This window comes from Brassica rapa, chromosome A03 (assembly GCF_000309985.2).
Source record: "Brassica rapa cultivar Chiifu-401-42 chromosome A03, CAAS_Brap_v3.01, whole genome shotgun sequence".
Lineage (NCBI taxonomy): Eukaryota > Viridiplantae > Streptophyta > Magnoliopsida > Brassicales > Brassicaceae > Brassica > Brassica rapa.
Window position 1 is genome coordinate 7480000 of NC_024797.2, and position 12151 is coordinate 7492150.

A 12151-nucleotide genomic window follows, 5' to 3' on the forward strand; every position below is an offset into this window, starting at 1 on the left:
AACAAAGTTAATTTAAAACACATAAAAAAAAAAAAAAAAAAAAAAATTTAAAACACATAATAATAAAATAATCAACATCATAGTGGTCAAAATTGATGTATAATGTAGATTTTAATGAAACTTCGAATGTATTGGCTGCAATATTAATTATTCTCTGCATTTGTCTATCCGTTAATTGCCGATAATATGCATATATCATCGACCTACCAGAATACTTAATTTGTGATTCAGTTTGGGATCGATTCCCAATTATAATAAATAAAACAGCAAACGAATATAAGGATTTAGTATTAAATGGATAGTAGGAGTCATATGCATTGTTAGGCCAATGACGACACGGAACGGTCCGAACGGGTGGCACTTGCTGCCTACCGTAGTCTAATAGAAGCCATATGCTTTGACGTCTCGCTATGCATGTACATGTGTTTGTATCCTATGTTTATCTCTTTCTACAATGGAAGCCAATGAAAAAAATAGTGGAAAGAAATTAAATGCCTGTAAACGTTTCTGACCTTCCCTTTAATTAGGATGATTTTAAGGCTGTATCTTGGATCGTTCCAAGATGATTTGCGTATTATGTATCTCGGTGTTTTATTCTACGTGTCATGTTTTGCCCTTACTTGATTTGAGTTTAAACCCAAATAAATGGAAAAGTCAATTACAATTTAAACTAGATTCTAACCCGCGTTAAAACGCGGGATTATTTTTTATAAAATGGTGTTAGAATTTTTTTACAGTTTCATTAAATTTTAATCTAGAATATGTAGTTTGCAGTTCATATACTTATTTGTTTTGTTAGTAAATCTTTTTTAATGTAATTATTTTGTTTTTATTAGAATATTAGGATGAATTTGTTCCACTAAATCTATGTCAAAAACATAATTTAAACATTTCGTGCTTGAAATATTTAATATTGGTTACCTGCATCTAACCTTATATGCTACCAATAGATTGATTTATACGTATAAAAATAGACAATGGCTTAGTTAAACCAATTCCCTATAGCACCAGTTATTAACTACCATCGCATACATTAAAATCTTGATAAATAAAATGTTCGAATTAGTCTATGTGGCAGTGAGAAATATAAAGAGACATAATGAAATGATTTCAGGTATACTATATTGTATTGTGTATGTCATATTTAGAGATAGATATTTTGTATGTCGAAACTAAATGTCACTTGGTAAAAATATCGGTCATGTTTGTTGATTTTCAAATAATTGGTAAGCAAAATGAATTAGTGTAACAAAATTTTCAGATTTATTTATTTAATATCCAATCTAATCTATCATCAACGAAAAAGTGCATAGATCCAAAATTTAAATGACAACATTTTATCAATAAATATAAGTAGGACCCTAAATAAATAAATTATATTATTTAAATGGATTTTGAACCATAGTTTATCATGTAAAATTATCATTATGTATGTAGTTGGACATCATATTTATTAAACAATATTAAAAAAATACTTTGCAAAAAGTTATTATTACAGTTTAGTCTGAAAATGTTTAGTTGGATACATATGAACTTACTATATGTTCAAAAACATAAATTTATATATTTACATTGGGTGGTTTGCAAATCAGTTACTCTTTTGTCAACAAAATGATAAAATCTTCACGCTTTTATCATTTTGTTGACAAAAAAGTAACTGATTTGCAAATGAAAATAATTAAATCTTCATCTTATTGTTAGAAAATAAGTTCAAAATTATAAATATTAAACATAACAAAGTTAAAATTTGTTATATAACCTATTATGAGATATGGTAGATGTTTAATAAATCTTGACCTCTTGTTATTATCGTTTGTCTAGGTTAGATTTACAAAAGATTCTTTGGTTGATACGTGATAGTAATTCTAACAATATTAAGTTAGTTATCTAAAGTTCATCGTGGTTCTAAAGTAAATTGTTTCTGTTTTTCTTTTGTTAGCATATTTTAGGAAACGATTTGGTTATTTTAGATAATAATGTTAGAGCTTTAAAAACTATAAGAAGATAAAATAAAAATCACTTTTTTTTAATTTTGTTAGCGTAATGTTAGAAAATTTATTTTTTGTTCTAGTTAAGATTGTTAGAATCTAAGTTTGAAAAAAAAAATGATTCATCATTTAAACGCTGTATAAATACCGTATAAATACCTTATAAACCATAACCATATTATTCTGCTGTTACAAAAAAACATTACAGTGTACTACTGAACAGCGTATATACGGGTGTACCAACCGTATTTTAGAACACTGGGTTTTTCTAATATGCATGAATGATAAATGTTTATGCATCTGTTTTCATTTCTCTTTGCATGGAACCAAAATATTTCTTTTTTATTCATGACGAAGAGAAGTCATGGAGAAGAAGAAGCAAATGTCTATATATCAGATTATTTCTAATGAGGACCTACCCAACTTTCATAGATTCAAACATGAGACAATGAGGAGAGGAAAAAACAAATGAAATGTGTGTATACATATTGTGTAAATGTTTGTATTAATTATAATATACCGTAAAGGATTAGACACAGTTGTATTAATGAACTTTGAAAGATTCAAATATAATTTATTCATGCTTGAACTTATAAAGGTGAAGGTTCAAATATAACTACGTTAGTGTATTTTGATGTTAGTGTATTATGGCTAGTCGATAGAATCTTTTTAGTTAGGGGAAAGATATTTTGTAATGTTAATCTAATACTAATGAATGTCAGATATTTTATAGTGAGAATTGAATAGGTTCAAATTTAAATAACAACATTTTTAAGTAGATAAAAAGTAGGACTCTATTTTAATAGATTAGATAATACACATGTAATTTGGGCCGCGTCAAATGTGGCACGCAAAAGATATTAGAAGGCGGCATAACTTAAACGTATATTTTTATTGTACAACTAGATTTTGACCCGCGCTTAAGAAGCGCGGGTTTGAGATTTTTAATCTTAATAAATTTTAAGTTTAGTATAATTTTTTTTTGTTTCACACTATAACTATTGACTTTTAATGTTTTTATTATTCATTATTTTTTATAGTGTGAGATTTGTTTGAAATAGATTTAAAGATGATATGTATGTTTTTAGTATTAAAGATATTCATTATTAAAAATATATATTTTAATTATTGAACTGTATTAACCAATGTTTTGAAAATCTGATCGGACCGTACGATCGAACCAGTCGGATCCTGACTCGCTCTTTTAACTGGTTCTGAGTTGTGCTAAAAATCAAATTTGAGTTAAATCAGACCTAGTTCAATATAAAACCCAGTTTTTGCAAATTCAAGTTAAAAATAAAAGAAATTGCAAATTTTAATAAGATTTCATCAAAATTTAATATTGTTTTCTACTACATATATAAATAAATTAGTTTTAAAATGGGACATTAATTGTGACAACCCGCTCCGTGGGACTACCCGTCCATGGGTCCCAGCCTCACAGCGCTGCAGCGCACTGACCCCAACCCCTCTATTATGAGTTCTCACTAACTCCATAATTAGGTTGTTGGTGGGCCTCGAACCCAGGACCTCACCCTTTAACAGCATTTCCACAGGACAAGCTGTCACCAATATTTAAAAATATGTACATTAATATTAATTCGTTTGTTATGACTATTTCCTTAAGTTATTTTCTGTATTAAGAAAATGATAATAAAATCTTTAGATAAAATATCGTTGTTAGTTACAATATCTCTTTTTGTACATTAAGGAAATTATGAGTTGATGTATGGAATATTACTTTAGCTTAAAAGTAGGCTAAATTATATGATGTTAGTCTAACTAATAGGTCCAAACAATCTTGTATAAGTAGATTTTTTAAGAATGCTTCTGTTTTAATAGTATAGATATTTTTTAATGTTCGCTAAGGGAAGTTTGGGCGATCCACTCCATGCAGACGAATATTTGTGTTTACCAATCATCATCATTAATAACTTCTAAATATATTGAGTTCGTTTGCCATGACGATTTTGATATATACGTTAGATTATTATTAAATTTGAGAATGCATTTGTATGAAAAAAAAAATGAAATACTCAAAAAAGAAAAAACTCCCGTTACGCATTCTATCACTACAAGAAAACAGCGACATACTGAGGGAAAAAATCGTCGGTATGTCGTCGGAATAACGCTATTCCGACGACATACCGACGAAAAAAGTCCTCCGAAATAACTCCTCGGAATTTCATTTTTCTTCGGAAATTCCTCGGAAATTTCCGACGGAATTCCGAGGAAATGAATTTTCGAGGAAATTCCGAGGACCACAAGTTCGTCGGAATTTCCTCGGAATATTCCGAGGAAGATGTCGTCGGAATATCCCGAAGGATACACTTCCTCGGAATATTTCCAAAATTAAAAAAAAAAAAATAAATTTATTTTTTTAAATTGAAATTCGAAAATATAAAATTAAAATTGAAATAGAAAACATATTTAAAATACAAAAAAATAAAATAGTTTTTATAAATAAAAAAAATGTTTTATAAATACAAAATTAATTATAATAAATATAAATATTTTTATAAATATGAAATAATCTTTTTATAAATACAAAATAGTTTTTATAAATACAAAAAATAATAAAATAGTGTTTATAAATCAAAAAATGTTTTATAAATACAAAATTAGTTTTAATAAATATAAATATTTTTATAAATATGAAATCATCTTTTTATAAATACAAAATAGTTTTTATAAATACAAAAAATAATAAAATAGTGTTTATAGATCAAAAAAATGTTTTATAAATACAAAATTAGTTTTAATAAATATAAATATTTTTATAAATATGAAATCATCTTTTATAAATACAAAATAGTTTTCATAAATACAAAAAATAATAAAATAGTGTTTATAAATAAAAAAATGTTTTATAAATACAAAATTAGTTTTAATAAATATAAATATTTTTATAAATATGAAATCATCTTTTTATAAATACAAAATAGTTTTTATAAATACAAAAAATAATAAAATAGTGTTTATAAATCAAAAAAATGTTTTATAAATACAAAATTAGTTTTAATAAATATAAATATTTTTATAAATATGAAATCATCTTTTTATAAATACAAAATAGTTTTTATAAATACAAAAAATAATAAAATAGTGTTTATAAATAAAAAAATGTTTTATAAATACAAAATTAGTTTTAATAAATATAAAATAGTATAAAAATTAAAAAAATAGTTTAAATAAATCCCAAAAACAGTTAATAATTACAAAAAATAGTTTTAAAAATATTTAAAATGTTAAATAATTACAAAAAATAGTTTTCATAATATTAAAAATGTTTAATAAATATAGAAATTTATATTTTATATATAAAATACATAAAACGTTTTATAACCACAAAAAAATGATTTTAAATATTATATATATGATTTTTAATCTTAAAAAAAGTTTTATAGATTTTAAAAATGTTTAATAAATATATAAATGAATTTAAAATGCAAAAAATAGATTTTATATACAAAAAACGTTTTCAATATATATATAATTACAAATTCGATTTTTATAACCACAAAATTAATAAAAACTAAAAAAAAAAAATTCAAATCAAGTGAAATACATAATCAAACTCGATTTTACACAAATCTACCATTCACCCTAGCAAAATCTATAAATCTCATTCCAAAATCATCAAATCTACTTAAAAACCATACAAATCTAACCTAAAAGAGTGGGATAGGGTTCATACATGAGGATTAGGGTGGAAATCGCGAGGGAGAAGAGAGAAAGCGCCGTAAATCGCAAGGGAGAAGAGAGGAGTCGACGAAATCGCAGGGGAAAGAGAGAGTGCGGCGGAGAGAAATGGGGAAGAAGGTCGGGCTCGACCTAATAAAATGAGGGGTCCGACGGAAATTATCCGTCGGAATTTCCTCGGAAATATTTACTATATCCGTCGGAATTTCCTCGGAAATCATTAATTCAATTTTCGCGAAATATTTGGCGGCTTGGTTTACCCGGTTAAATGAAAATATTCCGAGGAACATGGTTTCCTCGGAATACCCTCGGTAATTACCGAGGAAATTCTGAGGAACCAGGGTTTGGGGTTTCAAAACATCGATTATTTTCGCTGTATTTTATTTCTTATACAATTATAATGCATACCATTGAGGATTCTTTGTATAGATGATCATAAACCATGAAATAACAAAATTTCAAAAATAATTGTAAGTATTCCCTTTACCGTTTGTTAAAGTGTATAAGTGTTTCTCTTATGTTGTGTGGTTTTCGTTCATGCAATCGTAAAAGTGTTTGTTATTGGGTAAAACACCAAAGTTTGACTTCATAATCTGGTTAAGACACTTAATGAAGGTTATATACGTGTTATTCAATCCGTAAAACGTTGTTTTCGGTTTAAAACCCCAAGTTCCTCGGAATTTCCTCGGAATTTTCCGAGGAAATTCCGAGGAAAACTCTATCTTCGTCGGAATTTCCTCGGAAAATTCCGAGGAAATTCCGAGGAAAATGAATGTATAGTCAAATCCCTAAATCGACAAGATCTATTCCGAGGAAATTCTGAGGAAAACCTTTCTGCCCTCGAAATTTCCTCGGAATTTTTAAAATCCCCCCCAACGACTCTCTAACGTCTATAATATTTCCTCGGAATTCATCGGTTTTTTTCGAGGAATACTATTTTCCTCGGTATTCCGTCGGAATATTCCGACGAAATGAATTTTCCTCGGAATTCCGTCGGTATATTCCGAGGAAATTCCGAAGAAGCCAAATTTTGTGATTCCTCGGAATTGCCTCAGAAATTCCTCGGTATATTCCGAGGAATTCATTTTCCGTCGGAACGTCCGTCAGAATACCGCTGTTTTTTTGTAGTGATAGCACCGTGCATAATACTACTATTGTAACATATTTACGTCGCTTGAATGAGTAAATCGAATTGTTGGACCGAGTCCACAATATTAATTTTAGGAAAGAGCTAGACTAAAAGTCAAACTCGGTTTAGCTAAATCTGTATTATTAGAGACAGAATCAACTATTTCTGCGCATACCAGAGCAAATGATCAAACTATCCAACATTTTCCCCTATATATAGAATACATCTCACTTCTTCCTTCCCATCCACAAATACAAAATATGGCTCTCACAAAAATCTCTTTAGTCCTTCTCCTTTGCCTCTTAGGTTTCTACTCTGAAACAGTCAACTCTCAGAACTGCGGTTGCGCCCCAAACTTATGCTGTAGTCAGTACGGTTATTGTGGTACCACTGATCCTTATTGCGGTGCTGGGTGTCGATCAGGTCCTTGTATAGGCAGTGGAACCCCTTCTAGTGGTGAACCGGTCGGTACCATTGTGACACAAGGCTTCATTAACAACATTATCAGCCAAGCCAGTAATGGCTGCGCCGGGAAAAGCTTCTACACCCGCGACTCTTTTGTCAACGCTGCTAATTCATTCCCAAACTTTGCTAGTTCCGTTACTAGGCGTGAAATTGCAACCATGTTTGCTCATTTCACTCACGAGACCGGACGTAAGATTCCTTTCTTTCTTTTATATTTTATAATATTTTTTTTTGGTCTGTACATCTACTCTAGTCATTATTACTCATTCTAACTTTTAGTACTGTAGCATAAAAATGAGTGAGTTATTCTCAAAACCCAAGGATTGGAACGATTTTTTTAAATGTTTGCATTACAGTTCATATATGATGATTATAAAATGATACTAACAAGTTAAGTGTTAAAAACAATAATGGACTTATGTGCCAATACATAAAAAATTCAAAATTTCATCTTATAATAATTAAAATGAAGGATTGACTTTATCTCAATTATAGATTAGGCTGATCATTATTGTAAATCACTTTGTTTCATGTACATCTCTATATCGTTTAGACTTCTGCTACATAGAAGAAATAAATGGAGCGTCACGAGACTACTGCGACGAGAACAACAGGCAATACCCATGTGCACCGGGTAAAGGCTACTACGGTCGTGGACCGATCCAACTATCATGGAACTACAATTACGGACCATGCGGCCAGAGTCTCGGCCTTAATCTCCTAGGCCAGCCAGAACTAGTGGGTAGCAACCCAACTGTGACTTTCAGGACAGCTCTCTGGTTTTGGATGAATAGCGTAAGACCGGTACTAAACCAAGGGTTTGGTGCGACCATTAGAGCCATCAATGGAATGGAGTGTAACAGTGGGAATCCGGATGCCGTCAATGCAAGGATTATGTACTACAGAAACTATTGTGGACAGCTTGGTGTAGACCCTGGTCCTAACCTTGGCTGCTAAAGACTCTGTGCACACACATGTAACGTGGCACACGATGTGGGACGTTTGTGTTTAAGGTGAAATAATAAGTGTCTAAGTGAGATGATTAAGTTAAATCTCACGTATGTATTTTGCGTTGGGTTTCAATGTCTTCTGCTTCACAAGCAAAGGTTGTTGTAATAATCTTGGTGAAAATTGATTTTCTTTTGTAACGTCTTGTAGGAGTGAATTTAAGATTAAAAAGTGTGTTGAGTGATATTTATTGTCTTATATAACTAGGTTAAGATCCGCGCTTTGCGCGGGATGAACATTATATATAAATTATTTTATATATTATATGTTTATAACATATTATGAAATAATAAATATGTATTGAATAATTAAAAAGTCATTATCTACTACTTATATAATTAAATTGGTGTTAACATATAAATAAATCTTATAAATCGAAAAAATATTTTTTCTATTTGATATGATATATAATTAAATTTAAATGATAGTAGCATATATATGATATATTTTAATATTAATATTTATTAGATGATGCTTTTTGCTCATATTTGTTTTTTATCATTTGTATCTGTTATACCAAAAGTCTAAATTAGTGATAACAAAATTTTCACTGTGGAATTAATGGTTTAAGTAATTTATAATATTTTAAGAAATTCAGTTGTCAATATTTTTTCAAATTTTTATCAAAAAAATATTCAAAGTAAATTTCAAAATTAAGATATTTATGTATTTTTGTATGGCATATAGTTTAATTTAAAATGATACATATATTTATATATCTTTTATTTTTGATACTTATTAAATGAGACTTTCAACTTATATTATTTTTTAATTATTTGTATCATGTCATAACAAAAGTTTTAAATTATAGATCACAAAATTTGAATGTGAAATTTTTAACAGTTTTAGTAATTTATGCTCGCTTTTAAAAATTCAAAATATAATATATAAATAATTTTTTTAATTTTTATTATATGGTTACTATGATTGTTTAATTTATTTTAATAGCTTAAAATTAAATAAATATAATTATAATACACACTCATTTTTATCAAATCTTTATTATTCAAAATCATTATTTGTCATATATACTTTAGCCACATTAGGCAATTCCGTAATCTTATTTAAGAAAATAATGAAGCACATTAATAATGTATTTATTGGGGTTTAATAAAAAGCTTATTATATATTTAGATGGACCAACTTATTTTCTAAGGATTCTAAGAATCATTCTAGTGATGACACGTGGCTACAAAAAAATGTTGCAATGTTTCTCAAATAATATATAGGGGATATTTTAAGATGCTGACGTAGTGGTTGTTCATTTTTTCTTTGATTCCTCGCTCATCGCCGCCGCGTGCTCCGTCGTCGCCTGGTTCGTTTCTAAAACGCTTCTTCCTCTTCTATGTACGTTATAAATGCTTTTCTTTTTCTCAAATGTTAGATTGAAATCAAGTAAAGAAATCGATAGAAACAACTTGTAATGCACGGCAAATATATCGAGATTGAGTTTAAATGAACTGCAATAGGAATCGTCGTTATACGTACCCTAATTACTTTTGTCTAGGAAGGAAGTGATAATAGAAATGATTAGGAGTTTGAAGATAAAAACATCAACTTTTAAAATGATTGTGAAAGAGCTTCACTCCTATGAGATAAAAACATCAACTTTTATAAGACTGCTGCTATGAAGGACAAGGGAGCTGACCCTTACGACCTTAAACAGCAGGTACAATAGCACTGATGATTAAGAGCTAGTCTTTTGTTCTGTGATGATATTATGTGTTTCTATTGTGTTGTGTTCTAAGTGTATGTAGCTTCCTTCTTTTTTTTTTCTTTTGGAAACTTGTAGCTTCATTCTCGGTTGCATTAAACTTATATGTATCATGAGGCTTACAGTATACAGATATGCAGATACCCTAATAATTTTTTTTTTCCTGATAATCTATATATACGTGGTCGACGCAGGAGAATGTGTTGGGTGAGTCAAGGATGATGATTCCTGATTGCCACAAACGTCTCGAGGCTGCCTTAGCTGACCTTAAATCCACTTTGGTAAATATGACAATCGATGTAGAGAGTGATCTGAACTTTGTTAGAGAAAGTTTAGTAGCAATTTGATCCTCAAACTTGAACTTTATGTATCTATTGTGATCCCATTAATCACATGCATGAGAAAGTCCCCTTGTTGAAGACAAACAATGAATATAATACACACATAAGAGGAACCGTGTAGTTCATGTTCTGTGTTGTCTCTTATAGAAACTGAATTTTGCAGGCGGAATCGGAAGTGAAGGAAGGTCCAGAAGTTGAAGATGCAAAGAAGACAGTCGAAGAAGTGGAGAAGCAGTTTCCCACAGAAGATGCCTGATTTAGCCATCCAGTGAGTAAGTGATTTGGTGTGTATTCTGAGAATGCTAAAATGCAGATTCTGACGATTGTAAGAATCTTCTTCTTTCATTGCTATCTACTGCTCTTAATACATTTTGGTGATTTTTCTTTCTTTATTTCTTTCTTTACTCCTAAGAGAAGCAATTCCATCACAGAAAATTTACACCTGCAGAACACACACTTTTAGAATTTGTGATTTACACAAGAAGACACTTTTGTGTTTTTGACACACTTTCTATGAAGTCAAAAACATTTCTACCCTCTAACTACCTTTGACAATTATCTACAACACTTTCGTGTAAGGATTTGAACATCGGCACACAAAGCATTGAATATCAGACAATCATGTATCTTAGCGGAACTTTATAAACAAAACAAGCCTTCAAAGATAAACCATCTCATTTAACACCAATGTAGTGTAGGTGGGATTTGAAAATTTAGGAGGATTGATGTGAAGCGTTCTTGTGTTGATGTGGTCTAGATGGAAAGGTGTTTGGTGAATGTGTTATGTGGATGCATTTTTGGTGGACACGATCTTGATGGAGAAGCTATCAGTGTACAAGTATTAGTAGATAAGTTTATAATGAAAAAGTTATTTTGGACATATTTCGATGAATAATATGTAATGGATGACCAAATTTTTCTCATATATTTCATTGAACATCATAAATGCTTCTTTTTTTTTCGTTTTTTACAGTTATGAGCTCTTTTCAAAAAATCCAAAGAAGTTACCAATTTGAATCATTGATAACACTAGACCGCACCATCAAATCTTTCACTCTTGTTTGTGAGCACAATATTAATCTCTCCCTTCATGATTTGTTGTTTGTTGACTTCTTCTTTGATTTGATTTTTTGGGTTTTAGTTTAAAGAAAAGAACAAAGATGCGAGTTTTATCTATGATGGAAGAAGGTATGTTATGAAGTGTAACATTGAGAAATAAGAGGTAAATATGAGAGAAGATCGAAGATGCGAAAGTGGTTTGATAAATTAATAAACAAATAAAGATATAATAAAAAAAGTGAGGTAATAGTTTTTGATAAAAAAGAAGTGATATGCATGTCTTTAACCTCATATAAAATGTGTGATAAGTATTCAAAGTGACTTATTATGTAATTGCTATTAGAAAAAGTGTGTATAATTCACTTTGAATACTTATCACACATTTTATGAGGTTAAAGACATGCATAAAACCATTTAGTATCTACAGAGCCGTGTGAGCACTAACACCTGCCCAAAGCGATATAAAATATTTTTCTTATGAATCTACAATAATAAAAGCTATCCTAGCTTAGTGTAACAGAACCATGGAACAAATCATTTTTCATCTAAATGTAAAAGAACCATAGAACAAATAATTTACCCAATTTCTAGAGAAAAATAACTGTTTCCATATTTTGCATTTTTTATTCTAATATCTGTTTTTTAGCTTTCTGCTTACACATAAAACTATTAACGAGGCTATGTTTTATAGTTGTTTTCTATAATATCTAATTAAATGAAATAAATCTTAAGAAGTGCTTTAAAA

The 12151-nt window shown here is 29.4% G+C and overlaps 1 protein-coding gene across 1 annotated transcript; it reads left to right on the forward strand.

The window, feature by feature from the left end:
- Positions 1–6734: 6734 nt before the first annotated feature.
- On the forward strand, positions 6735–8478 carry LOC103857315 (endochitinase At2g43590). The gene is made up of 2 exons (XM_009134482.2): positions 6735–7473; positions 7838–8478. Exons 1-2 carry the CDS (start codon positions 7080–7082, stop codon positions 8239–8241), a joined length of 798 nt encoding a protein of 265 aa, XP_009132730.2. The 5' UTR covers positions 6735–7079; the 3' UTR covers positions 8242–8478.
- The last annotated feature ends 3673 nt before the right edge of the window (positions 8479–12151 follow it).

Excerpts from the sequence above, each read along its gene's own strand:
- LOC103857315 (XM_009134482.2), top strand. The coding sequence starts at position 7,080 with ATGGCTCTCACAAAAATCTCTTTAGTCCTTCTCCTTTGCCTCTTAGGT. Across the intron at positions 7,474-7,837 it reads TTTCACTCACGAGACCGGAC|ACTTCTGCTACATAGAAGAA; the intron begins GTAAGATTCCTT and ends TATATCGTTTAG.